This window comes from Schistocerca americana, chromosome 8 (genome assembly GCF_021461395.2).
Source record: "Schistocerca americana isolate TAMUIC-IGC-003095 chromosome 8, iqSchAmer2.1, whole genome shotgun sequence".
In the NCBI taxonomy this organism is placed as follows: Eukaryota; Metazoa; Arthropoda; class Insecta; order Orthoptera; family Acrididae; genus Schistocerca; species Schistocerca americana.
The window spans coordinates 285580009-285604512 of record NC_060126.1 but is presented as its reverse complement, the minus strand read 5'-3'; the positions used below and the strand labels follow the sequence as shown (position 1 = coordinate 285604512).

The 24504-nt window shown below is 41.4% G+C and overlaps 1 protein-coding gene across 1 annotated transcript in view; it reads right to left on the bottom strand.

Annotated features, from left to right (window-relative positions):
• The window catches only part of LOC124544659 (flexible cuticle protein 12-like), a 32783-nt gene extending 8522 nt beyond the window's left edge, over positions 1-24261 (bottom strand). Inside the window, exons 1-2 of the mRNA XM_047123277.1 lie at positions 24134-24261; positions 2691-2815 (exon numbers count right to left, since the gene is read on the bottom strand). Of these exons, the coding sequence (XP_046979233.1) occupies positions 2691-2815; positions 24134-24148 (140 nt within the window). The 5' untranslated portion in view covers positions 24149-24261. The remainder of the gene's footprint in view (positions 1-2690; positions 2816-24133) is intronic.
• Positions 24262-24504: the final 243 nt, after the last annotated feature.

Here is a 24504-nt window from a genome sequence, read left to right as displayed (position 1 = left end):
TACGGAGTTTCAAAGCAGTTATTCTACAATTTTGTTCTGCAGTGTGTTTATAATTCTTCATAACGCAGTAAGGTGGACGAAACTCCTCGTCGAGCTCCAGAAACTTTAGCTCGTAATGAAACAGGTCAATAAATATCTGTCTGGAGATATTTTGATTAGATTCCAGTACTTCACGTGCTTTTCATCACAACTAATGCTTCTACTCCAATCAGCAGCTCCAATCAGCAGCCTTGCTACACGGGTATTGCTATTTTTTTGGGGCATTAGCTTTGGTGTGCAGCAGCAGCCCACTGCTGCGTGAAAACACAACTCCATTTCTTAGTCAGGATTCATGGACTTATGTGAACACACGAGACGAGCTGCTAATGGCAAATTGATATGGATTTAGAAAGCATCGCTCCTACGAAACTCAACTTGTCGTTTTTGCGCGCGATATCCTGTGAACCGCGAATGAAGCGCAACAGGAGATTTGATTTCTCTAGATTACCGGAAAGTGTCTGATACAGTGCTACACTGCAGACTGTTAAAAAATTTACGAGCCTAAGGAATAGCTTCTCAGATACTTGAGTAGGTCGAAGACTTCTTACGGAATAGAACTCAGTAGGTTGTACTGGTCTGTGAGTGTCCATCGTAGACAAAGTCATCGTCACAAGTGCTCCATGGAAGTGTGGTAGGACCACTCTTGTTCTCTGTCCACAGAAACTATCCAGAAGATAGGATGAGCAGTAACCTAGGACTGTCCGCTCATGACGCTGTAACGTACTGGACAATTTTGTCTTTGAGTGACTGCTGGGGGCTCCAAGTTGCCTTGGACAGAATATCTATGTGATGTGGTGAGTGGAATCTTGCTTTAAATATGAAAAAAGTTGTGGTAATGCAGATGAGTAGGAAAAACCATTGTATGACATTCGAATGGAATTATGTGTGTGCTCTTTGGCACGGTCTCGTCGATTAAATAGCTAGGCCTAACGTTAGAAAGCGAAATGAAATGGAATGGGCATGTGAAGTCGAATGGAGGGAGGATGAATGGTCGTCTGCGGTTTACTGGGAGATTTATAGGGAAATGTAGTTCATATACAGGGTGTTTCCGTCAGAAGCGTGCAAAAATGTAGCAGGCCATTGGGAACGCCCCACTGAATAATTTGAGATAGAGAACCTGGTGTAGGGGAATCCAGCTTAAGGAGACATGGAAATAAACTTGTCTACCGCTTTGTCTAGTTTTACTGTTTTCCAGTTTTTTTACAACTATCGCGCTTACAAGTTTACAGGTACTGTACTGTTTATTTACATGTACATTCTTCATTTCCTGCAAGGAAACAAGGACGACGAACATGATTAGCAGAAAATCGTGATGTAAGTTTTATTTACTTTACTTGTTCATAAGGTTGTTCTGTTGTATCGTATTTACATTGTCCCATGACAGAACGTGCTATGAATCAACGACAGACCCATTCATTAATCAGCGCTATTTAGAGACGTACAGTACATTACGATGGGGCAGTACCCACAGCACTTCCTGCCCATTCGTTTGAAAGGGTAGGTCTTCTTCCAGAGCCTGCGAGCACACTTGACCTGAATCCCCTTGATTATTACCTAAAGACGTACCTAAAGTCACTTGTGTATGAGACATCAGTGGATACGGAGATGTACTTAACTACCAAAATTGTAGCTGCCTGAGATGTGATTCGAAACACGCCATGATATTTGTCTGGGTGCGTCAGAATCTTGTTCGCCGATGTCATACTTTCATTAAGGTTTATGGCCGTCAGTTTCAGCACGTTTAGTGAAACACGGTACAAATTGTTCATTCAGTGTGTCAATGGTGGTATTTGCAGTTAACTAATTTAAATTAAAGAGTACACAGTTATGTAATTTTATTCCTATTATCTCCTTAAGCTGACTCGTCCGATCCCAGTTTCCCCACCCCAAATTGTTCAATGGAGCATCCTCTATGTCCTGTTAAATTTTTGCACGCTCATACCGTGACACCCCATATACAGATGAGTAGTCGTGCAGTGCATTTTTGAGCATTGTTGAAGCGTTCGCCATACCTACCAATTCGGATAAAAAGACATCGGAGCAATAGACAGTCGTGTTGCTAGACTTGTTTATCGCAGGTTCTATCGATGCGCGGTATGCTACATGAAGTCGAATCGGAAGTGAACGAGGGAAGAAGTAATTCTAACGAAATACTGTCGAGAGAGATTAGAGAATCGATTTTTGCGCCAGACTGCAGAATGATCTTAATGTTACCAATAGGGAATGGAAAGGCATGATAAGACCAATCAGGGCTTACACGGAAGCAACAGTCGTTTTTCTCTCATTCCAACTGCGAATCGGAGAGGGAATGGCTAGAAAAGTAGTATGAGGTACTCTCCGCCAAGGTACCTCAGGTGGCTTGCCGAGTGGGTATGTAGATGTAAATGCTGAAGAGACAGAGAGATTTTCAGCTTTTGGGTGGACATTTAGAGGAAAAGTTATTGAAAGTCAGAGACTTAGCAGAGTTATCCTTACTGTATATTTACACATTAATAACCTCAGCATCTCTCACAGTTACCTACAGGAAAAGGAAATTGCAAAACTACGACGAATGAAATGTTTAATTAATCGTAGATTTTAAGTCGGTAAACGAAATTAAAGTTAAAGCTATTATTTGGATAGGCTTTAAAACCAAGAAAAATCTGTAATACCTCCAGCGCCAGGGGTCGACGCCATTGAAGTTGTTCTCTTGTTCAAGAATGACAACTTCCTCGGGCTTCATCTGCGGTTTTGATGCCACAGAGACTGCCTTTAGCATCAGAACTCCAAGTATGAACTGAAATAAATAAATAATTGACAAGTATTGAATGGATACCATTAATTTCTTTTGAGACCAGACTTCAAGAAAATAAGCACAGATTTCGTTTTGTAAACGGAAAAAAGTATTCTAAACAAAAACACATTTGAGGCGCACTGGTTATGGATGTGATTGCATGTTTCTAGGAATAGGTTTTTTGTGCGGCACAATCACAAAAATTGCAGTAGGAAATTACCAGTCAGCCGTCTCCGGCCATCCTAAAATAATAAGACAAAGATTGCGATTCACTCTTGTCAGTGTGGAACCAGGGTATTTGTCTTATGATCTACGAATATAATAAGACAAAGATTGCGATTCACTCCTGTCAGTGTGGAACCAGGGTATTTGTCTTATGATCTACGAATATCTTTGACGAACAGAATCACTAATCTATATTAAAATTTTTGTGACTATGCCGGACAGTAAATTATTTGAAGAAAAAATATGACTGCACTGGCCAAAAATGTCCATACATTCACATAACAATTAGTTATTAGTATTTTACGTGATTCTTCCATCGCTTCATGGTAGAACAATATGAAAAGTGCTGTATATATCCCCTAGAACGCTGTGCTTTTCATTTATTATAATTAGTAGGTAATTGATAACACACCATTCTAGATTACCATCTTCACATTTTTTACCAGGAATCCTCAACGACACATAAACTTTTTAAAATTCTTATATCAAATCCATAAAGTAAAGTAGTACGGTATTGTTGGCTAGGAGACCCCAAAGTGCAGGTTTAATCACCTAACTGGAAAGATTTTTCTGTCCTTCGCGCATACTGGCACTTTCACTCTCTAAGTGTGAGAGTTCTATGTTTAAGAGTATGTGAGGGGTGTTAGTGTGTAGTGCAGTGTCATTCGCGCTTGCACGATGATGAGAGAAGTGTGACATTAAAATCTAGTGGTGGTATATAGCCCACTCCTTCCGAAAGGCACGAAGTAGGCCATGGACCTTCACGTCCCCACCAGATGGTCAGATCACCACCAACAGAGTCACATCACTTCATGAGACTCTGCGTGGAGCATTGGAATTTCATCCAGGACTTTGGGGCTAAATCTGATGATCAGGAACTCTACGTCTCCCGCCCCCCCCCCCCCCTCTCCTCTTAGCCGTGAAGGCAAAGAGAAAGCTGCCAACAACGCGTAGCCTACCAAGCGGTCACTCATCAAAGTTTCAAACACGTCCAACGCTGCTTAACTTTGGTGAACTGAAGGAAACCGGTGTATTCAGCAACACAACACAGTTGGCTATATCACAAGTTGACAGTCCACTAAATTACATATGAATGAACGTGCAAAATAGAGAATGCTGACATTGATTTGTGTTCTAAATAGTCGTTGAGGGTGAGAATATGTAGTCAAACTTGAAAAGCAGATTTCAGGCCTCACGTAATGAAATGTACCGAGCTAACATTAAGTAAAGTGTGGAGTATAGTGCGGACAGCAGTGTCGCATTCATGGAAGATACACTCCTGGAAATTGAAATAAGAACACCGTGAATTCATTGTCCCAGGAACGGGAAACTTTATTGACACATTCCTGGGGTCAGATACATCACATGATCACACTGACAGAACCACAGGCACATAGACACAGGCAACAGAGCATGCACAATGTCGGCACTAGTACAGTGTATATCCACCTTTCGCAGCAATGCAGGCTGCTATTCTCCCATGGAGACGATCGTAGAGATGCTGGATGTAGTCCTGTGGAACGGCTTGCCATGCCATTTCCAACTGGCGCCTCAGTTGGACCAGCGTTCTTGCTGGACGTGCAGACCGCGTGAGACGACGCTTCATCCAGTCCCAAACATGCTCAATGGGGGACAGATCCGGAGATCTTGCTGGCCAGGGTAGTTGACTTACACCTTCTAGAGCACGTTGGGTGGCATGGGATACATGCGGACGTGCATTGTCCTGTTGGAACAGCAAGTTCCCTTGCCGGTCTAGGAATGGTAGAACGATGGGTTCGATAACGGTTTGGATGTACCGTGCACTATTCAGTGTCCCCTCGACGATCACCAGTGGTGTACGGCCAGTGTAGGAGATCGCTCCCCACACCATGATGCCGGGTGTTGGCCCTGTGTGCCTCGGTCGTATGCAGTCCTGATTGTGGCGCTCACCTGCACGGCGCCAAACATGCATACGACCATCATTGGCACCAAGGCAGAAGCGACTCTCATCGCTGAAGACGACACGTCTCCATTCGTCCCTCCATTCACGCCTGTCGCGACACCACTGGAGGCGGGCTGCACGATGTTGGGGCGTGAGCGGAAGACGGCCTAACGGTGTGCGGGACCGTAGCCCAGCTTCATGGAGACGGTTGCGAATGGTCCTCGCCGATACCCCAGGAGCAACAGTGTCCCTAATTTGCTGGGAAGTGGCGGTGCGGTCCCCTACGGCACTGCGTAGGATCCTACGGTCTTGGCGTGCATCCGTGCGTCGCTGCGGTCCGGTCCCAGGTCGACGGGCACGTGCACCTTCCGCCGACCACGGGCGATAACATCGATGTACTGTGGAGACCTCACGCCCCACGTGTTGAGCAATTCGGCGGTACGTCCACCCGGCCTCCCACATGCCCACTATACGCCCTCGCTCAAAGTCCGTCAACTGCACATACGGTTCACGTCCACGCTGTCGCGGCGTGCTACCAGTGTTAAAGACTGCGATGGAGCTCCGTATGCCACGGCAAACTGGCTGACACTGACGGCGGCGGTGCACAAATGCTGCGCAGCTAGCGCCATTCGACGGCCAACACCGCGGTTCCTGGTGTGTCCGCTGTGCCGTGCGTGTGATCATTGCTTGTACAGCCCTCTCGCAGTGTCCGGAGCTAGTATGATGGGTCTGACACACCGTCGTCAATGTGTTCTTTTTTCCATTTCCACGAGTGTATATCTAATTTAGTTACAAATTAGCTATTCATACCAGTCTTTTATTAGTTAGTCTGCTTCTGCCGTCTTTCCCTGTCTACCTCATCCATCACCTCCTCTCTGTTCATCTCTTCCATCCACTCTCTCTTTCCAGCTCCTCAGCAACCCCCATCCCCTCTACTCTCTGCCAACACGTCCTATCCCTGTGTATCCATCACCTCCTAACCCGCTCCATCTACTCACCCCCTATGTCCACCTGCTTCAACGACATATGAACTTTTTAAAATTCTTATATCAAATGGATAAAGTAAAGTAGCACGGTATTGTTGGCTAGGAGACCCCAAAGTGCAGGTTTAATCACCTAACTAAACATCTCTTCTGCCCCCTCTAATTCCACCCTCCCCCCTCTCTTTGTCCATGGCTCTTCTCCTCTATTTCCTTCTTCTCCTCCCCCTCTCTAATTCCTTTTCCTCCTCCCCTCTCCCTGTACATCTCCTCCCTAACCATTTCTTTGCCAATTTCCTTCTCCGCCCAGCTTGTACTCATTTCCTCCTGTCCTCTCTTCAACTGACCCTCTTTCCATATCATCATTCTCATTGCAGAATGCGGCTGATTGTTCTTATCCTAACAGTATTTCTCTCTAGATCACATTATTCTTGATTACCATCTTCACACTCTTTAGTAGGAATCTTCAACAACGCACGTACTTTTTAAAATCCTTATATCAAATGGATATTGTAAACTAATGAGTGTAAACAAATAAGTGAATCAAACTAGGCTGAAATAATTCCAGTGGTTTAGAATGAGCTTCTTACTTGTGCCTGTGCCCACAAATGCACATGTCTAATATATTCTACATGCATTTGTACATATATGTCACCAGTAACTGTAACGAATTTTATAATCTTGAGCACTGCAGTGGTCAGAAGCTCTAGAATTATGGATGCAATGGGAATCATACAGCCAACCAATTGCGTGTTAAAAGTTTATTCCAACCTTTACCTATTTGTCGACAGGTATAAACGTCTCTTCCTTAGCAAAAGTAATAACAAGTGTTATATATTGTTTGAAGAGAAAAACAGTCATAAGCCCTGGTCAACAGTAAAATGATCTATTGTATAGAAATGCTATGGTATAGCCATAAGGCCTACTGGACGGTAAAATTGATCCACGTAAAATCTAAGGCAGACATAATTTCTGTTTGTGTGTTTGATGCACATATGTCATAGGTTTTATACAGATTATTTTCACTGCTAAATCTTGTAGCTATGCCACAGCATTTATATGTATCATTTTACTGTTTACTACGCCTTATGACTTCGTTTCTCTTTACACACGTGTTATTACTTCTTCTGAGGTAGACTGGTTTATATCTGTCACGACCTTGCTAAAGGTCTGAATACACTTCTGACATGCAACCAGTTGGCTGTATGATCCCCCTTGTATCTAGTTAATTTCTCTATGCGATCTCATTTTCAAGCAGGACACTTTTTATGAGTCGTGTTTACTGAAGAATGTGTCCTAAAACGATATAATATTGCATGTACATCCACTGATACACGTGGCTACTGTGTGAGAAATGTGTTATGAATAGAGTCAGTAGTAAGGAAGTAATAAATTGAAACGTCTTATCTGACGCTACAGTTTTTCATCCACCTCGCCTTTTATGATGTCATGTCCCCTGAACTATGTGTCGTACAATGATATACATTGCTAGGCACATTCAGCGGTATATATGGATATTCTCTAAGAAATACATTGCGAATAGAGTTTGTAGCAAAGAAGTAATAAGTTTAAATGACATTCATGATGAACAGTTTTCAACGCATCTCAGTGTTCATGGCTGAACTATCTGGAGTACTGTGACACAATTTTTCTAGTACGCAGATTGATATATGTGTCCACTGTCTGCAAAACGTGTCGCAGGTACAGTTAATAGCAAAAAAGTAATAGATAAAACGTCATGCTAATGTGACAGTTTCACAGCTCGAAGATCTAAAATGTAACAAGCGACAATCTTTTCCTCCTTCCATCGATTTGTGAAGTTAGTCAGCGTGAAAAATTTTCTTAATGATTTGAAATTATGTGTAAAGTTTATTTCAAGTCCCTAAGTGCTCTTATTCTCAAATACTTGAGGGCCAAAGTATGGGTATTCTCGCATCATGAACTATATTGCTTTTTCACTACCACACCTTTAATACATGGGTCGTTCTTACCCACACAGTGATTCTTTCAGGCAGTAAATGATCAAATCGGACCACTTTTTTAGAAGGAAATGTGGAACTTACATTCATGCCCTCATACATACACACATCCATTATTGTAATAATACTAGCTGATTACCTGGTGTTGCCTGGGTATGTATTTATTCCAAACTTCTGTTAGTCAATCTCTTTCCTTCTCTCTCTTGTCCATCTCCACCAACCCTCCTACGCCCTCCACTCTGTCTATCTCTTCCTTCTCCTCTCTCAGTCTGTCCACCACCACCTTCCCCCTTTCTCTGTCAACCTGTTCCGCACCCTCTTTACCCATCTGCTCCTTCCCTTTTGTTCACCTCTTATTCCATCTCCTCCTCCCCATCTTTGTGTCCGTCACCTCTAGCCCATCCCCCTGTTCGGCTCATCCCCTACACCTTCCCCCTTTCTCTGTCAACCTGTTCCGTACCCTCTTTACCCATCCGCTCCTTCCCTTTTGTTCACCTCTAATTCCATCTCCTCCTCCCCATGTTTGTGTCCGTCACCTCTAGCCCATCCCCCTGTTCGGCTCATCCCCTACACCTTCCCCCTTTCTCTGTCAACCTGTTCCGTACCCTCTTTACCCATCTGCTCCTTCCCTTTTGTTCACCTCTAATTCCATCTCCTCCTCCCCATGTTTGTGTCTGTCACCTCTAGCCCATCCCCCTGTTCGGCTCATCCCCTTTCCTTTCTGTGTCCATCTCCACTTCCTCCATTCCTCTGTCAATTTTGCTCCTACACTTCTGTCTATAGTCTCACCGACTATAAGACTCTCTCTTCCTCCCCCTGTCATTGTCCATCTCCACCTCTCTCCTTTCTCTCTGCATCTACTCCTCCCCCATTACGGTCTTCCTATCTCTATCCATATCCTCCTCCTCCTATCTGTGCCTATCTCCTCCTTCCTCCTCACTGTCTGTCCATCTCCACACCCTCCTTTCCACATTATCCTCAATAGAAGGCTGGTGGTTCTTACCCCCACAGTATTTCTTTCCAGATTGTATTTAATAGGTGTACCAAATTTCACTGGAATCGTCGCAAGGGTTTAGTATGAGCTCTATACTTGTGGCTTTGCCTGAATACACACATGTCAAATATGTTTAATATATTTCACAAGAACTGTGCACATCTTTCTCCGGTATGTCTAGCGAATTTAGTCTGTAGTTCCATTTTCACAGAGCTGAATTTTTATGATGATGTATCTTCTATTACGTGCAGTACAATCACATGGTTGCACAGGTACATTCAGTGGTGAACGTGTCTACTCCCTGCAAAATGTGTTGCAAATAGGCTTACTAGCAAAGAAGTAAAAAATTAGAAAGGTTGTAAGGTGGCATGGTCTCCTGACCTTCATTTCTTACATATTCTGACCTCGCCATCGTATTCTGTGTAACACGACGTTTCATTCAAGCCCAAACTCGATAGGGTAGAGTCAATTTTACATATTTCCATTTAACCAATATGAAAATCTAATAAATAAACCACAAGTACGCACCGAGATTAAAAAGTCGAGGATGGCGTACACAAACATTCAAGACATGATGGCCACAGGAGTTTTTGTTCGGCAGAGGCAACCAACCCGCTGGAAAGTCCGTAGGAGGCGGAGTTAGCATGCAGCTGCGCCAGCCAGCCGACTGCCCACTGACCAAAACAGTTTTTGCCAGAGAAAAGGGATAATGGTCTGCGTGTTCACCTTAAAAGCAAACCTCACTGTATTGTTTGGGAGAGCCCCAGCATACGCATTTTTTTTTACGGACCTAGTGCGCAGTTTCAGAGTTCTCACAGATGGACAGAAAATGTCTAATGCAGATGCTATATATTTCCAGATTGGTCGGCTTAAACGGAGAGCCATTCTCCCGTTTGTAAAAGTAGCGCTGATTGGTGGACTATTTCTGACGCAATGAGCTGGAGGAGTGAGGGAAAGACGGCGGATGATATACCCTTTCGCTTTTTGCGTGGAGGGAATTCGTTTTAGTCATGCTCTTGTAGTGGGAACACGTAGTGATAGCGAGTACGCTCGTGCTTGTATGCAGAGAGTGAGGAACAAAGCCTCTACTCAGTAGTGACTGAGAGAGCACCTCTGTCTCTAGGGGATCGGAGTAATACTCTATACTGAGTCGTTCGCGATTAAGCGGTTGTTCACTGTGTTGGCCGCGACACTTAATGTGCGGTGTGAACACAGAAAGAGTATTACAGAAAGAGTATTAGTTAGCGCCTGCGAGTGAACATTGAGTGGCATTGCGGTGGACTGGTTATCTGAACAGTGTACCACGCCAATAGTTAGAAGGGGGGCAGATAGGAGTCCTTGACTTCATCAAGGTGTAGTGAGAGTTCGATTGCCGAAGGCCAATCCAGATAGAAAGATATAGTTTTGGTTTTTATCAGCGTCGAACGACGCAGGCAGCAGTCGTTGCAGCTCACAGTATTGTGCGCTACAGTGTACGCAAGCTTCCTCTTTCCTCCATTAGAAATAACATACTTCACTCATGTCACACCATTACATTTCTCATGCGATATCCTCGACGGTACTTATAAAAATTCACTCAGATAATTATTCAAGTTGAGTAGGTGCGGGTCTCAGCCGTTTTGCTGAGTAAATAACATTCTTAAAGATAAGGGATAAAAGAGCTTTCCCACACTTTGTATATAAATGTCATTAACAGGATTCCTATCCATAAGAGGTAACCTCCTATTCCGAAAAGAACCTGGAAATTTGTGTTGTTGTTGTTGTTGTTGTTGTGGTCTTCAGTCCTGAGACTGGTTTGATGCAGCTCTCCATGCTACTCTATCCTGTGCAAGCTTTTTCATCTCCCAGTACCTACTGCAACCTACATCCTTCTGAATCTGCTAAGTGTATTCATCTCTTGATCTCCCTCTACGATTTTTACCCTCCACGCTGCCCTCCAATACTAAATTGGTGATCCCTTGATGCATCAGAACATGTCCTATCAACCGATCCCTTCTTCTAGTCAATTTGCGCCACAAACTTCACCCCAATCCTATTCAGTACCTCCTCATTAGTTACGTGATCTACCCATCTAACCTTCAGCATTCTTCTGTAGCACCACACTTCGAAAGTTTCTATTCTCTTCTTGTCCAAACTATTTATCGTCCATGTTTCACATGCATACATGGCTACACTCCATACAAATACTCTCAGAAACGACTTCCTCACGCTTAAATCTATACTCCATGTTAACAAATTCCTCTTCTTCAGAAACGCTTTCCTTGCAATTGCCAGTCTACGTTTTATATCCTCTCTACTTCGACCATCATCAATTATTTTGCTCCCCAAATAACAAGACTCCCTTACTACTTTAAGTGTTTCATTTCGTAATCTAATTCCCTCAGCATCACCCGGCTTAATTCGACTACATTCCATTATCCTCGTTTTGCTTTTGTTGATGTTCATCTTATATCCTCCCATCAAGGCACTATCCATTCCGTTCAACTACTCTTCCTAGTCCTTTGCTGTCTCTGACAGAATTACAATGTCATCGGCAAACCTCAGAGTTTTTATTTCTTCTCCATGGGTTTTAATACCTACTCCGAATTTTTCTTTTGTTTCCTTCACTCCTTGCTCAATATACAGATTGAATAACATCGGGGAAAGGCTACAACCCTGTCTCACTACCTTCCCAACCACTGCTTCCCTTTCATGTCCCTCAACTCTTATAACTGCCATCTGGTTTCTGTACAAATTGTAAATAGCCTTTCGCTCCCTGTATTTTAACAATTCCATCTCCAGAATTTGAAAGAGAGTATTCCAGTCAACATTGTCAAAAGCTCTCTCTAAGTCCACAAATGCTAGAAACGTAGGTTTGTCTTTCCTTAATCTAGCTTCTAAGATAAGTCGTAGGGTCAGTATTGCCTCACGTGTTCCAATATTTCTACGGAATCCAAACTGATATTCCCCGAGGTCGCCTTCTACTAGTTTTTCGATTCGGCTGTAAAGAATTCGCGTTAGTATTATGCAGCTGTGGCTTATTAAACTGATTGTTCGGTAATTTTCACATCTGTCAACACCTGCTTTCTTTGGAATTGGAATTATTATATTCTTCTTGAAGTCTGAGGGTATATCGCCTGTCTCATACATCTTGCTCACCAGATGGTAGAGTTTTGTCAGGACTGGCTCTCCCAAGGATGTCAGTAGTTCTAATGGAATGTTGTCTACTCCCGGGGCCTTGTTTCGACTCAAGTCTTTCAGTGCTCTGTCAAACTCTTCACGCAGTATCGTATCTCCCATTTCATCTTCATCTACATCCTCTTCCATTTCCATAATACTGTCCTCTAGTACATTGCCCTTGTATAGACCCTATATATACTCCTTCCACCTTTCTGCTTTCCCTTCTTTGTTTAGAACTGGGTTCCCATCTGAGCTCTTGATATTCATACAAGTGGCTCTCCTTTCTCCCAAGGTCTCTTTAATTATCCTGTAGGCAGCGAAAAAAAGTGTCGTAAAGTTTTGTTACAGGTTTCTAACTCCACCCATTCTCAAATACTGTACGAGTAAAGTAAGGGTATTTTCGAGTCATGAGCTACTCTGTTTTTGCACCCCAAACCGCTTTAAAAGGGGGACGATTCTTACGTCCACAGTGATTGTTTTCAGATAGTAAATTATATGTGTACCAATTTTGACTGTAATCGGATTAGTGATTTAGGAGGAGATCTGGCACGTATGCATGTACGTACATATATAATTTGTATGGATCCCCTAAATAGTAATATATTGGCAATCCACGGTTCCAAAGGGTTCGTAACAGCTGCAGCAATATGAAGACGTATCTACACGTTAATAACAGGTGAACGGCAGCGACATATAAAAGACATGAAATGTAAAGAACAATGAAACAGCACTGCCTGAAACAATTGCAGTCTTTTTTGAAGGCCTTAGTCCGTTTGAATGAGTCCCTTTTTGTCGTCACATATCCACTCAAGATCTAATGAACCGCCTTCGAGACAGTTTTCCATCGAATCGTTTAGCTCAACTGAATTGGCTGAAAATCCCCAAATATCTTGTGAATGAATAAAGAAAATTTATCAGTCATTTAGAGAAAAAAACACTGAGTTTTGCTTGGGATATATGGAAGTTCATGGTCCCACGGGATCAAATCTGTGGGTTGGAGCATAAATTCGTAGAGTTTTTCCATACGTTAACAAAACAAATACACATAACAAAATGATATATTCTCCTTCCACTATTTACTACAGTTTCCAAACGCTACGGGTAACTTTTCAATTCCGCGACTATAGAAAGCCTGTGATTTAGAGGCGAAGAACTCGTCATGTTCGGATCGTGTTTTCATCCGGAAACGAAGTTCCTTGAGAGTTGCTCGACAGAGAGCGGAAAACGTGAAAATCTGAAGGCGCAAGATCAGGTGAATAAAGTGGGTGCGGAGTGACTTTTCAACCAAGCTCAGTCTAGTAGAGTGCGGGCGAGCGTTATCGTGGGGTATCACCACTTCACACAGTCTACCTGGTCGTTCTTCTTGGGTAGAATCGGAAACACGTTTTAGTTGTTTACGATAAATGTCAGCAGTAATGGTTACACATCGGGCAAACAGTTCGTAGTACACTACACCGTCATTCCACCAGACGCATAACATTGTCTTTTATGGGTCTGTGCAGGTCTTACGGGGACTTGCTGCTTTGTTTGGATTCAACCATACCTTGTTTTTCCTTATATTAGCATAAAGACACCAATTCTCGTTACCACTAACGGTAAAGGATAGGAATGGTCAGTGTTGTTCACGATTTAATTGATGACGAGCAAGCAGAGATGCATATATGGCCACTTACTGATTGTTGTGATTTTGTCTTAGAGCATGCGATACCCAATGAATGCGTTTAAACGAGCTTCATCAGACCCCGAAGGTCTTCCTGTACGTGGAGAGTAACTGAAGTGCTTATTTTAGAAACAGCGTAATTCCAAAATGCGTATTTTTCAGGAAACTTATAAAACTATTTTTAAGAGAATGTTTAACACGTATCAAAAGATGCTTCATCCCTTTTAAAGAGTATAGTTAAGTGAGCAATTTAACATAGAATATAATCTCCAGTTCCTAACAGACCCAACCAAAACAGTTATCAAAGAGAATGAAGTTCCATTTTTTTCTAAAACTAACTCAAATGCTCGTGAAATCGTGCTATTGCAGTCACCTTAATAATAATTTTACTTTCAAAAGCAATGAAACGTGCAAGAACTGATGTATATAGCGAACTTACAGAAATGTATGAGATTAGTAACATGTTTCCTTTAACATAAACGTTAATTTGAGGAACCTAAAATTTTTTAAAAAATTACTCAACAAAAATAATCTTATGATATTATGAACTAGCAATGCAAATGCAAGATTGAAGACGATTACGTCAAATTATCCAAGATTCTCCAAAATTTCAATGTAAAGTTGGCGATATTCTTCAGGAATACACTGCAGGACTTCTTCAGGTCAGCATGTTTACCTTCAGTGATTGACAGCTGTCTGTTGTATGCCCTTGTTTGCGGTAAACACGCCTTTCGCTTCCCAGTACGCCGCATTATTAATGTACGTTTTACCGCTGTGTTGATGAATGGTGATGCTAATTCTACACCCGGATGCAGAGGAAATGCCTTAATGTTGATATCTGGAATACACTACGGTTGTCTCCTGAAATATGTTCGCTTTACAGTGAATTTACTACCTTCTTATATAGAGGAGCCCATCTATCCTTAAAGTTAATTACATCTTCAGCACCTGTCGTAATAACCATCAACTTACCAGGGTGATTCCATTTTACTGTTATCTCATATATTTCTTCTGGAAGATAAATTCGATATACTTGGCAAACGTCTCTTCACAACACTAAACCACGGTGATTGGGGAGAAAAACGATATTCGCTCGGAGGAAAGCGGTGCTGCAATTTATCAAAACGCTCTATAAATGCCTTATTATGGTGTGATTTGTTATCACTAGAGAGGTGCAGTTCATTCACATACTTCGGGATGCTGTTACATATGTAATACAGAAGAAAAGAAGCTAATTCATTTGGTCCTTTGTTACCCTGGGTTACATCATGGAGGTGAAAATGACCTCCTGATTTTGCATTATGAATTTCAAAAACTTTGAGTGTTAACTGTCGTAGATTAAACACCAGGATATCAGTCAAGTGTTACAACAGCCAGAACCTCCCTTTCTTTACACAGGTTCATTGAAGCCTGAAGAGTATTGGAAATTTTTCAATCTCTTCTTTTGTGAATTATTGATTCTGCTTCAGCAACCATTTTTGCCTTCTCACTAAAGAATGGGGACTTCAGTTCCTGTTCCAGAACTTCGCATGTACAGCAAGTATCAACCTGATGCCTCCAAAAACTGAGGTGAAAATGCATTTTGATGTATTTAACATAGTACTAATATGTAACGACTACGTCAGGATGTTATTCCTTACACATCTGAATCATGATTTTCAGACGTTACTTTGTGCCAAGGTAATTATTCACCTTAAGGCAAGAGTGAGTCTGTTTTCTTGGAAAAGGCTCAGTATGTTGAACAACCATCTTAATGTCGGTAGATTTTAAATTTCCTGTGGGATTTTGTCCTCTTAAATCAGCTGGAAAATTGCCAGCCATAAACAGTACTCTTAGAGACGGAATCTACTGTCACACATAAGACCATGGAAAGCTACGTATAAATACCACCTGGAAACCTTCTTCCTTTCATCACTGAATAGGATGAAGTACTTAAAACTGGGACCACTCTTGATGGGTGACACATTTTTAGACGGGCGAGGTCTTTCTACATTGTTGGAGGTAATGAGACTTTCTAAATATATATCTTTGCTCTTGAAATTATTAAACTTACCTAATAAAGATGATTGATGAAATACATCAACATTAGCAAAAGCATGCTTCCTTACAATTGTATTTCTCGCTTGTTTTTTCTCTGCTTGATTGTTTCTCATGCATAGTTTATATATCCACTTCCTTGAACACGTGCTCTTTTAACTACCCTACTCTTGAATTTAGTTTTATTCCTCACACCACTCATTCGTTTAATAAAACTACTATCAACCTGCACCTACTATCACATAACTAAGACTAAGAATGTTGTGTTCTGTCTAAAAGACAACGAAATCTTCAATAACGACAAGCTTATTACTAGAATAAAGATATCGCACAGCATTGCCGACAAAGTCAACAGCACTGCCACCTTAAGATTAGATATACCAGAACTGCAGAATACCAGAACACGCAGTCGTCACAGTGTTCTAGATAGCTACAATCGCACTTTGCGGGGAAAAGACACCAATGTGCTCAAAAAAAGAAAATTCTTCCAAGTAATTAAGGTCACCATATAAGATTTCCTAGTCAGGAATATTTTACCTTTCTCGTATCATTCAGCTACAGTTAAACTCCAGGAAAATATTGGAATTCTCTTGCTGGAGAGTGAGTAAAATAATAAATGAACAGCATTGCTACGGGAGACAATGAAAATGAAATGAAATATAGGCATGAACAATAGAACTATCACATAGTCCTACTGGAAAGTAAATTGTTTACGGTTTTTCACGTTCCTACTCCTGAGTCATGGTAACTATTAAATTTATCGTAAAGTTCTTCCATAATCCATCAGTATAAAAGCAATGAAAAAAATAATGCAGTTATATCTTAGACTGCTTGATCTCTTTTTTGTAGGATCAGAATCGAAAAAGAATCCGTCTTTATATGATGACACACAAAAGAAATTATCACTGATCTGTCGGTATGAGAATTATTCCCGAAAGGTAAGGTTCTGGGTTCGAGTACACGTTCGAGATACAGATTTCATTTGGTAAAAAGGATTGTTTGTGCTCCTGTCTTGAAGATAGTCATCACAGGCCTAAATTAACTGTCTGGTGTAAAGTATTGTGGTCCATAGCTGAAACAAACACAGAAAATAAACATTTTCGTTTAAACTTTAAATACCAGCCAGATATGAAGCACAATGCGGATGTGTGAGACTCCAGACATAGAAAGTACGATAGGCAACGACTTGATTCCTACGAAAATACCACCACATGGCAAACATGCAGATAAGAAAGTTTACGTTATCGGTTTAACATAGGCACGTTAACCAGTTTTCGATGTTGAGTTATGCAAAGATATAACCACAGATCGTATATACAGACGCATTTTACGAGACAGTTATTATTACGCTATACGTACGCATAAATATTTGTCTCATTTGAAAATGGGCTCTAAAGCCAAAATCTTTGGTAGTGACGCAATAAAATTCAATTGTTAACTAAGAATTTCAAAATGATTTTAAGTTTCAGTATAGTTTCAACGGAAAAGTGACTTTATACTTCGTTAAATTATGGCAATACTGATGATTAAATCCGTATCTCAGTAACTATACGGTGAAGGCAGAGAAGGCACGACATTAGTTAGTCTGCCTGTCCATGCCCCTCGCGGGGCGGTTCGGCCGCCGCTCCACAAGTTCTTTAACGCCACTACGGCGACTTGCGAGTGAATGAGGATGAAGTGATGATGAAAGACACACAACACCAGCGACCGTGCGGTTCTAGGCGCTGCAGTCTGGAGCCGCGAGACCGCTACGGTCGCAGGTTCGAATCCTGCCTAGGGCATGGGTGTGTGTGATGTCCTTAGGTTAGTTAGGTTTAACTAGGTCTAAGTTCTAGGGGACTAATGACCTCAGAAGTTGAGTCCCATAGTGCTCAGAGCCATTTGAACCATTTGAACACACAACACCCAATCATCTCGAAGCAGAGAAAATCCCTGACCCCGCCGGGAATCGAACCCGGGACCCCGTGCGGGAAGCGAGAACGCTACCGCAAGACCACGAGCCGCGGACAGACTTTCGGTAGTCTCCCATAAATCGTTTAAGGCAAACACCTACCTGATAGCCCAGTCACCGAAGATCAAAAAAAGGAAGAACTGGGGGGAAAATTCTTGTAGTAGCAGTAGTTTCCAGGAGTGGTATAGTGTTGTGCCAAGAATAATATCCTATAAAAATTCTGATTGGGAGGGGGGTGAGAATGTGAGTGCGGGGCTGGGAGGATGGTGACTAAAGGCCACTTACTTACATTTTTTCCTGAATAACTTGAAAACGTCAGCTTCTTGCGAAATTGGTTGCCGGTACAATAATGAGCTGCATTAAATTCCTTGCAAAAAAATCTCCTATTCATTTTCTCTCTAGGACTAATAATTTCCGTGCTACAAGGAAAGGTAAAATCGCACATTTTTAACGGTATTAATGTAGTCTTTATGGTCAAATAACGTGGATTTAGAACAAACAGGAAATACGTGTATCATATCCAAGTGCAGTAGAACCGTGTTGAGAATGAAATTTTTTCTCCACGTTTGACGGCCTGAAGTGGTAGGGGTGGAAAGTAGAAGCGCAAGGGAAGGGATGTTACCGTGTTGTGTTCATGCGTATTCCTCAACTGCAGGTCTGCGAACTGAGGACAGAGCAGCCGAATCCCCATTATCTCTCACCTACTACGTCGCCAAAAGCAACATTGGGTGTTTCAGAAGGTTATACCGATCCTTCCTGAGTGTATATATGAGTTACTAATAATACTAACGCAAGAAAATAGTACTGACACGTTTTAGTAAATCGTAGTACATTGTTCAACTCTACAAGAGAAAAAATTGATTCTTAGCTGTAGCGTTCTTCCGTGAAAGGCAAGTTCATCCACTTCGAACGTTCTTCAGTTTACAGACTATACCGATCCTCCAGGTCTAGTTCATTTCACTTATGTCAGTATACAAAATACATTGAAGGACCAAATAAACTGGTACACCTGCCTAATATCGTGTAGGGCTGCCGCGAGCACGCAGAACTGTCGCAACAAGACGTGGCATGGATTCGACTAATGTCGGGGCAGTCCATAAATCCGTAAGAGTATAAAGGAGTGGAGATCTCTTCTGAACAGCTCAATAATGTTCATGTCCGTGGAGTTTGGTAGCCAGTGGAAGTCTGAAAACACCTGAAGAAACACTTTAGCAATTCTGGGCATGTTTGGGGTTTCGCAATGCCCTATTGGAATTACTGCAAGCCCTGGAAATTAACAAACATCTTGCTCACAGTCCAGATCTAATCCTAAATGACCGGACACCGCTCAACACTTCCCATCTCTGTTGTTCATTACTTCCTACACTGTCTCTTCCTACATATTCCCATTTTCCTGTATTCATTGATTTCTTTTGTTTTGTTGAAGTTGTCTTTGTATTCCATATAAACTGTAGTTTCAATATTTAAGGCTTTCTTTTAACTGCTACTTGGATTACTGTCCATGTTTAACACCCCTTGCAGTTGTCTCATCAAATATTGTTCATATTTTACTTTGTTCATTATTTAATGCAAATCGTTACACAGTTAATGTTAAAATGCAGTACCACCACACTCTCAGAGATTTTATTTACTGTAGATTCCCTCAAACGCTTCCATTTTCTTGCATTCATTTATTTCTGTTTATCTTACTGATATTGATTAAGTTCCTTACGTATTCAGTACTTACACTGATAATTGCCCCTTCTTTTAATTGATTTGTGTATCACTCTCCATGTTTCATACCTCCTGATGTTGTCTTGTCTAGTACCAATTTTCTTTTATTTTATTAGTTTTGTTTATTCATAGAAACTGTTATGTAGGCTTGCTATTCCTGTTTTGTGTTAAAGGTTTTCCTGTCTACTCCATTGTTATTTATGTACTGTTCAATTTTTACTTTTTCATTGCATTACCACCACACTGTCAAAGATGTTACTTACTTTATTTTTCTATTTCAGTCTAGACGTGTTACTTCTCTTCCAATGTTGTTTGCGAACATTCTAACATTTTTGGTGGTAATACTCAGTAAATGTCTGAAGGTGGCCTTGTAAGCCGAAAACCGGTTAACACAATAAAAGTAATATTGTAGAACAAAAGCAAACTGGTGCTTTTCCTTTATTATAATGTTGTTGTATCAAGAACAGACGGAAGATTCTGTTAACATGATGCTGAAGAAAATTTACGGCACTGGTGAATAGTTTGTCTGCTCGTCCTCTTTCATCTTACAATGTATTAATAAATTTAAATTAATGTAAAAAATTAAAGTAACAGTTTACATTTATTACCCTTAACTGAAACTTTCCCGCAATATCAATTTTTTAGTGCGTCCCTAATTTGTATCTAGAAAATACAGTCACCTTGACACACTGAACTCTGGTGAGCGGCTACAAGAAACTTTGGTGTGCATGAACATTATACCGCAAAGCGCACGTTGCTAACGCTTCCCATTTCTGAAACATGTGTACTCAACGTTGTGAAAATCATTTTGGAACACCCTGTGTTTTCCATACTTCTTTGCATAGACAATGAGAAGCCGTATTCACCGTGACGCCTCCCCGACCGCCAACCAACTGGGTATTTTAAATGTTATGTGGCCTCTTCTCATTGAGCTGTATTGAAAGTGATTTAATTTGTTTTCATATTCCTTCCACGTTCGAACATGAATGTGTCTATAATACGCTTTCCAAACCGTTGTTACTCGCTTGTGTAGTTTACATCTGTTTACCTGTAGGAGGCGCTCGCCCGCTGGCGTTGTGACAACTGAAATGCCAACGAGGAAATTAAGTCCTCTCTCATGGCGTTGTCAGCACCGAAATGCAGGCGAGGAAACATTGTCCCTCTCATGTCACCGCTCCCCGCGTACGTCGTGGCCATCGGCCCACTTACCCTCTACAGACCGTGTGTGTCTGGTACAAAAATCCTACTTGACCTAAATGTCCGGGTTTTTCGAAGTTTTTGTCTGGGATCGGCAATTTTAATGAAGGCAGCCCTACCTAGTGATACGTCGACTCAACTAGTTACGCGTGAATGGTAGCTTGAACAAATTAATCCACAACAGTTTTAAATGATGAAAAGAAAAAATACTCCAAAACATTATTAAATAAGCATTTATAACGCTTATGTTAGATTTACCACTGGGATATGTCTTCACTTTTCCCTGGGGTAGGGCTACCCCCTGACCGTGTAATGTAGCACTGCGTTACTCCAAAACATTATTAAATGAGCATTTATAACGCTTATGTTAGGTTTACCCTTGGGATATGTGTTCACTTACCCCTGGGGTAGGGCTACCCCCTGACCGTGTAATGTAGCACTGCGTTTAGTTCAACTCTTGAAAGTACTGCAGGCTGATTTCACTCAGAAGAATGAATCGGTAGCTTAATCAGCTGAAACACTGGAGAATGGTTTCAGTTGAAAGAATGAATAAATGGTTCAACCGACATAAAAACTACTGTCTGTTTTCAGTCAATACGCAAAGCTACAACGGTGGCGAAAGATTTCATTCGGTTGCCCCAACAGACTGCTTTCACTCGAAAAAGTTAAATGAATAATAATACAAACTATACATAGAACGATAAACGACTGACTCCATTGTTATCATTCGTTTGCTCCCACACACTGGTTTCATCGAAAAGAATGAAGGAGCAGTCCGAATTTGTTCGACCGGAAATACGTAAGTTGATGTTTGAAGAGTACTTTGAAAATACAGTGACGAAATGGAACAGTAAGCTTGGAGAAGCTTAGAAAATGTTGTCTATCGTTTCCTTGATCTGTATGAACAGTCTGATTATAAGGAAATAGTGGAAGATACGTTACAATTACTTAAACAGTTATGATGAAAATCACTCTAAAACTAAACTTTCTAATGTCACACTTAGGCAATTTTCAAGAATATTTGGCTGACATATCAGAGGAATATGGTTCCGTCAGGATCTAAAAACTCTGGAACATTGTTATCAAGGTCGTAGGGGATGTCCGATTGCTGGTGCGTCACACTTGAAGGAGAAGCGACACACAAATGAAAGGATGTTAAGCGTTCATTCATGGCCAGACGTAAACAGAAGTAAGTATTCACCATAACATTCGCTTCCTCTACTTCACGATTCTTTTTTTTTTAACCATTTAACTGTTCCATTTCACCTTCATCGTCCTGTAATTGCTTTCCGATTTCATTGGGTACAGATCTGAACGATAACGTCGGTAATGATGATGGTAAAAAACCTACCGTGCTGTAGAGAAAAAGGCTTTGGATTCGTTATCAGCGGAGTCGATTTAGTCAGAAGAATTCGAAATTTGTCGACCTGTGTTATTAGTAACTCATATATGCTTCCAGGTACGTCTGCACTCCGCTTCGCCAGTAACTCGTAAGGCCAACTGCGGAAGGGTAGATATAACTTTGTAAAAGTCCCTGTAGTGGCTTTTTGTGACGTACGTTGTGCAGAGACTGAGAAATCGTTTGCCCGCTTTTAAGTTTGCTAACCTATGAAGAAGGAAAGTGCGTGACCACAATCTTTTGACCTACCTTCCCTCAAGCTTCTAACTTCCACACCCTCGCCCCAGCTCTCTCTTTCACAGTGTTACATTCTGGAGCACAGTTTATTCTTTAATAAGGTTCTATTTCACTCAGATGTGATACACCCATTCAGTGTTTGGTCTTATCAAATTTTATTTAATAGTAAACATTAATTTCGCATAATTAGGAAACTATTTTTGATAATCTACAATTGTACTATCCCTCCAATGTGGAAACTACTAGTCCTCCAGAACAAATGAGCAAGATCCTTTTATGTAGGAAATTTATTACAGTTTAATTTTGTACTGTGAAACATATTCGTTAGAAGTCACGGTCTTCGATTTATTCAAGAAAAACATAAGAAACTTACCTTTAAAGTCCCCTCCCCCCCCCCCTTCCCCCCCCCCCCCCTCATCCACTCGCTATACACTCATTACGACTTTTAATATGTTGTTAACGACATTCCATCCTACCACTGTGCGTAAATTTTCGACTACTCGTTTTCTCCAAATTTCCCTTTGTTGACGGGACTGCTTCCTTTGAATGTAACATGTCTACTTCCTTTCTCATGCTTGACCACTTTGCACTGCTTTCTGTCTCTAACGACATCATCGGTAAAACACTGCGGTTTAGAACGATATGCATGTTAGACAATGGCGTCACAACCGCAGGCTACGTAATTCTTGGCGTACCTTCACTGCAGCAGTGTAACATCAAAAGCCACAGTGATGACATTACACGCATTCCGCTGTGTATTTATGCCCTCACTGAAACTATACATATTCACATCGATGACTATTAAGGAAAGAACGTACGGCAACACAGTAACTTCTGTTTTGGGAAATGCGATTGTAAGTATTTTATGTGTTAACGTATAATGTTTCCCGCAAATGTTAAACTTTTCGATTAATAGTGCCCTGTTTGGGACACTTTTGATGTTACTGGTCATATTGTCTGGTAAGTCTTATAGCTTATTAAGCAACTTGTTCTTCAATAGTTTTTACTTTCGTTAATTTACAAGCATCGCAGCCTTTTAAGTATGTATCACCTTGATAGTGGTGACCATCTTCCTTGTATTATTGGAAAATTAAAGAAAAATGGCTCATGGAAATGGCACCCAGTCGAGGTCCTGGATCTGTATTTAGGAATCCAGCAAGGGTCGGAAACCTTACTTAACGATATCCAGAAGGGAATCAGAGGAGAGATACGTTTTATATACCCTGATTAAATATGTTTAATGCTATTTTGTCTAAAACTGACATGGTGAGACCGTGGCTGTGTACAATTAATGTAGGTTAATTCTTACAAAGAAGAAAACAGCAACCAGCCACTGTTTTGCTGTTTTCTTAAATATGTTTATATACATAACCTAACTAATGATGACACTAAGAGCTTACACTAAGACCGAGAGTTTGTTAAAAGACACGACAAAAGACTTTATATGATACTTATTGTAACTGTAACAACCACCGATCAGACACATCAAGTTACTTCACGATCATTTTTATTCGACTATAGGCCTTAATTCTGCTATATTTCAGTTACAGGAAAGCAGATGGAGTTAAATGTCACGTTACAAAATTTTTATTCTTCACTCGAGGTCACGAGCTGATGTCACGCGGCAGCATTTTATTCTTCACTCGGGACGAGTGGCCTTGACCTTGTGCGACCTTAAGAGAGAGAGTATGTGTGTGTGTGTGTGTGTGTGTGTGTGTGTGTGTGTGTGTGTGTGTGCGTGTGAAAGAGAGAGAGAGAGAGAGAGAGAGAGAGAGAGAGACAGGAGGGAGAGAGTGCAAAGAAGACAGAGAATCATGTAGATGGGAAATTCACAAGCTTGACAGAAGGTGAATTAACAGCCGGACTTACCGTGCTTGGGCCCATCTCCGCGGCTGTCGAGCGTGTGGAGGCGTCCAGGCGAGTGGTGTCTGCTGCGGAGCTCGCCAAGTTATATTGTGCTGGCGGCCCTGCAGGCGGAACCCCACTCCCCGCTGATTTGACGGCTCATCCGTATACGCAGTGGTATTTTCTGCGTCGCTGCGGCTATAGTCCAGTCAGTGCCAGAGATGCATTTTGTGCGTCCTGATCAAGGAATGCGTTTTCTCAATAGCTGCACTTTGAAAACAGTGACACTTCCGAACCAAACTATCCATAAGCAAGATACGTATGGACAGTTTTGGTCTAAGACAAAAATGTATATCATTTAGTGTTATGTCGTTTAACATCGCGGTTGTATCGAT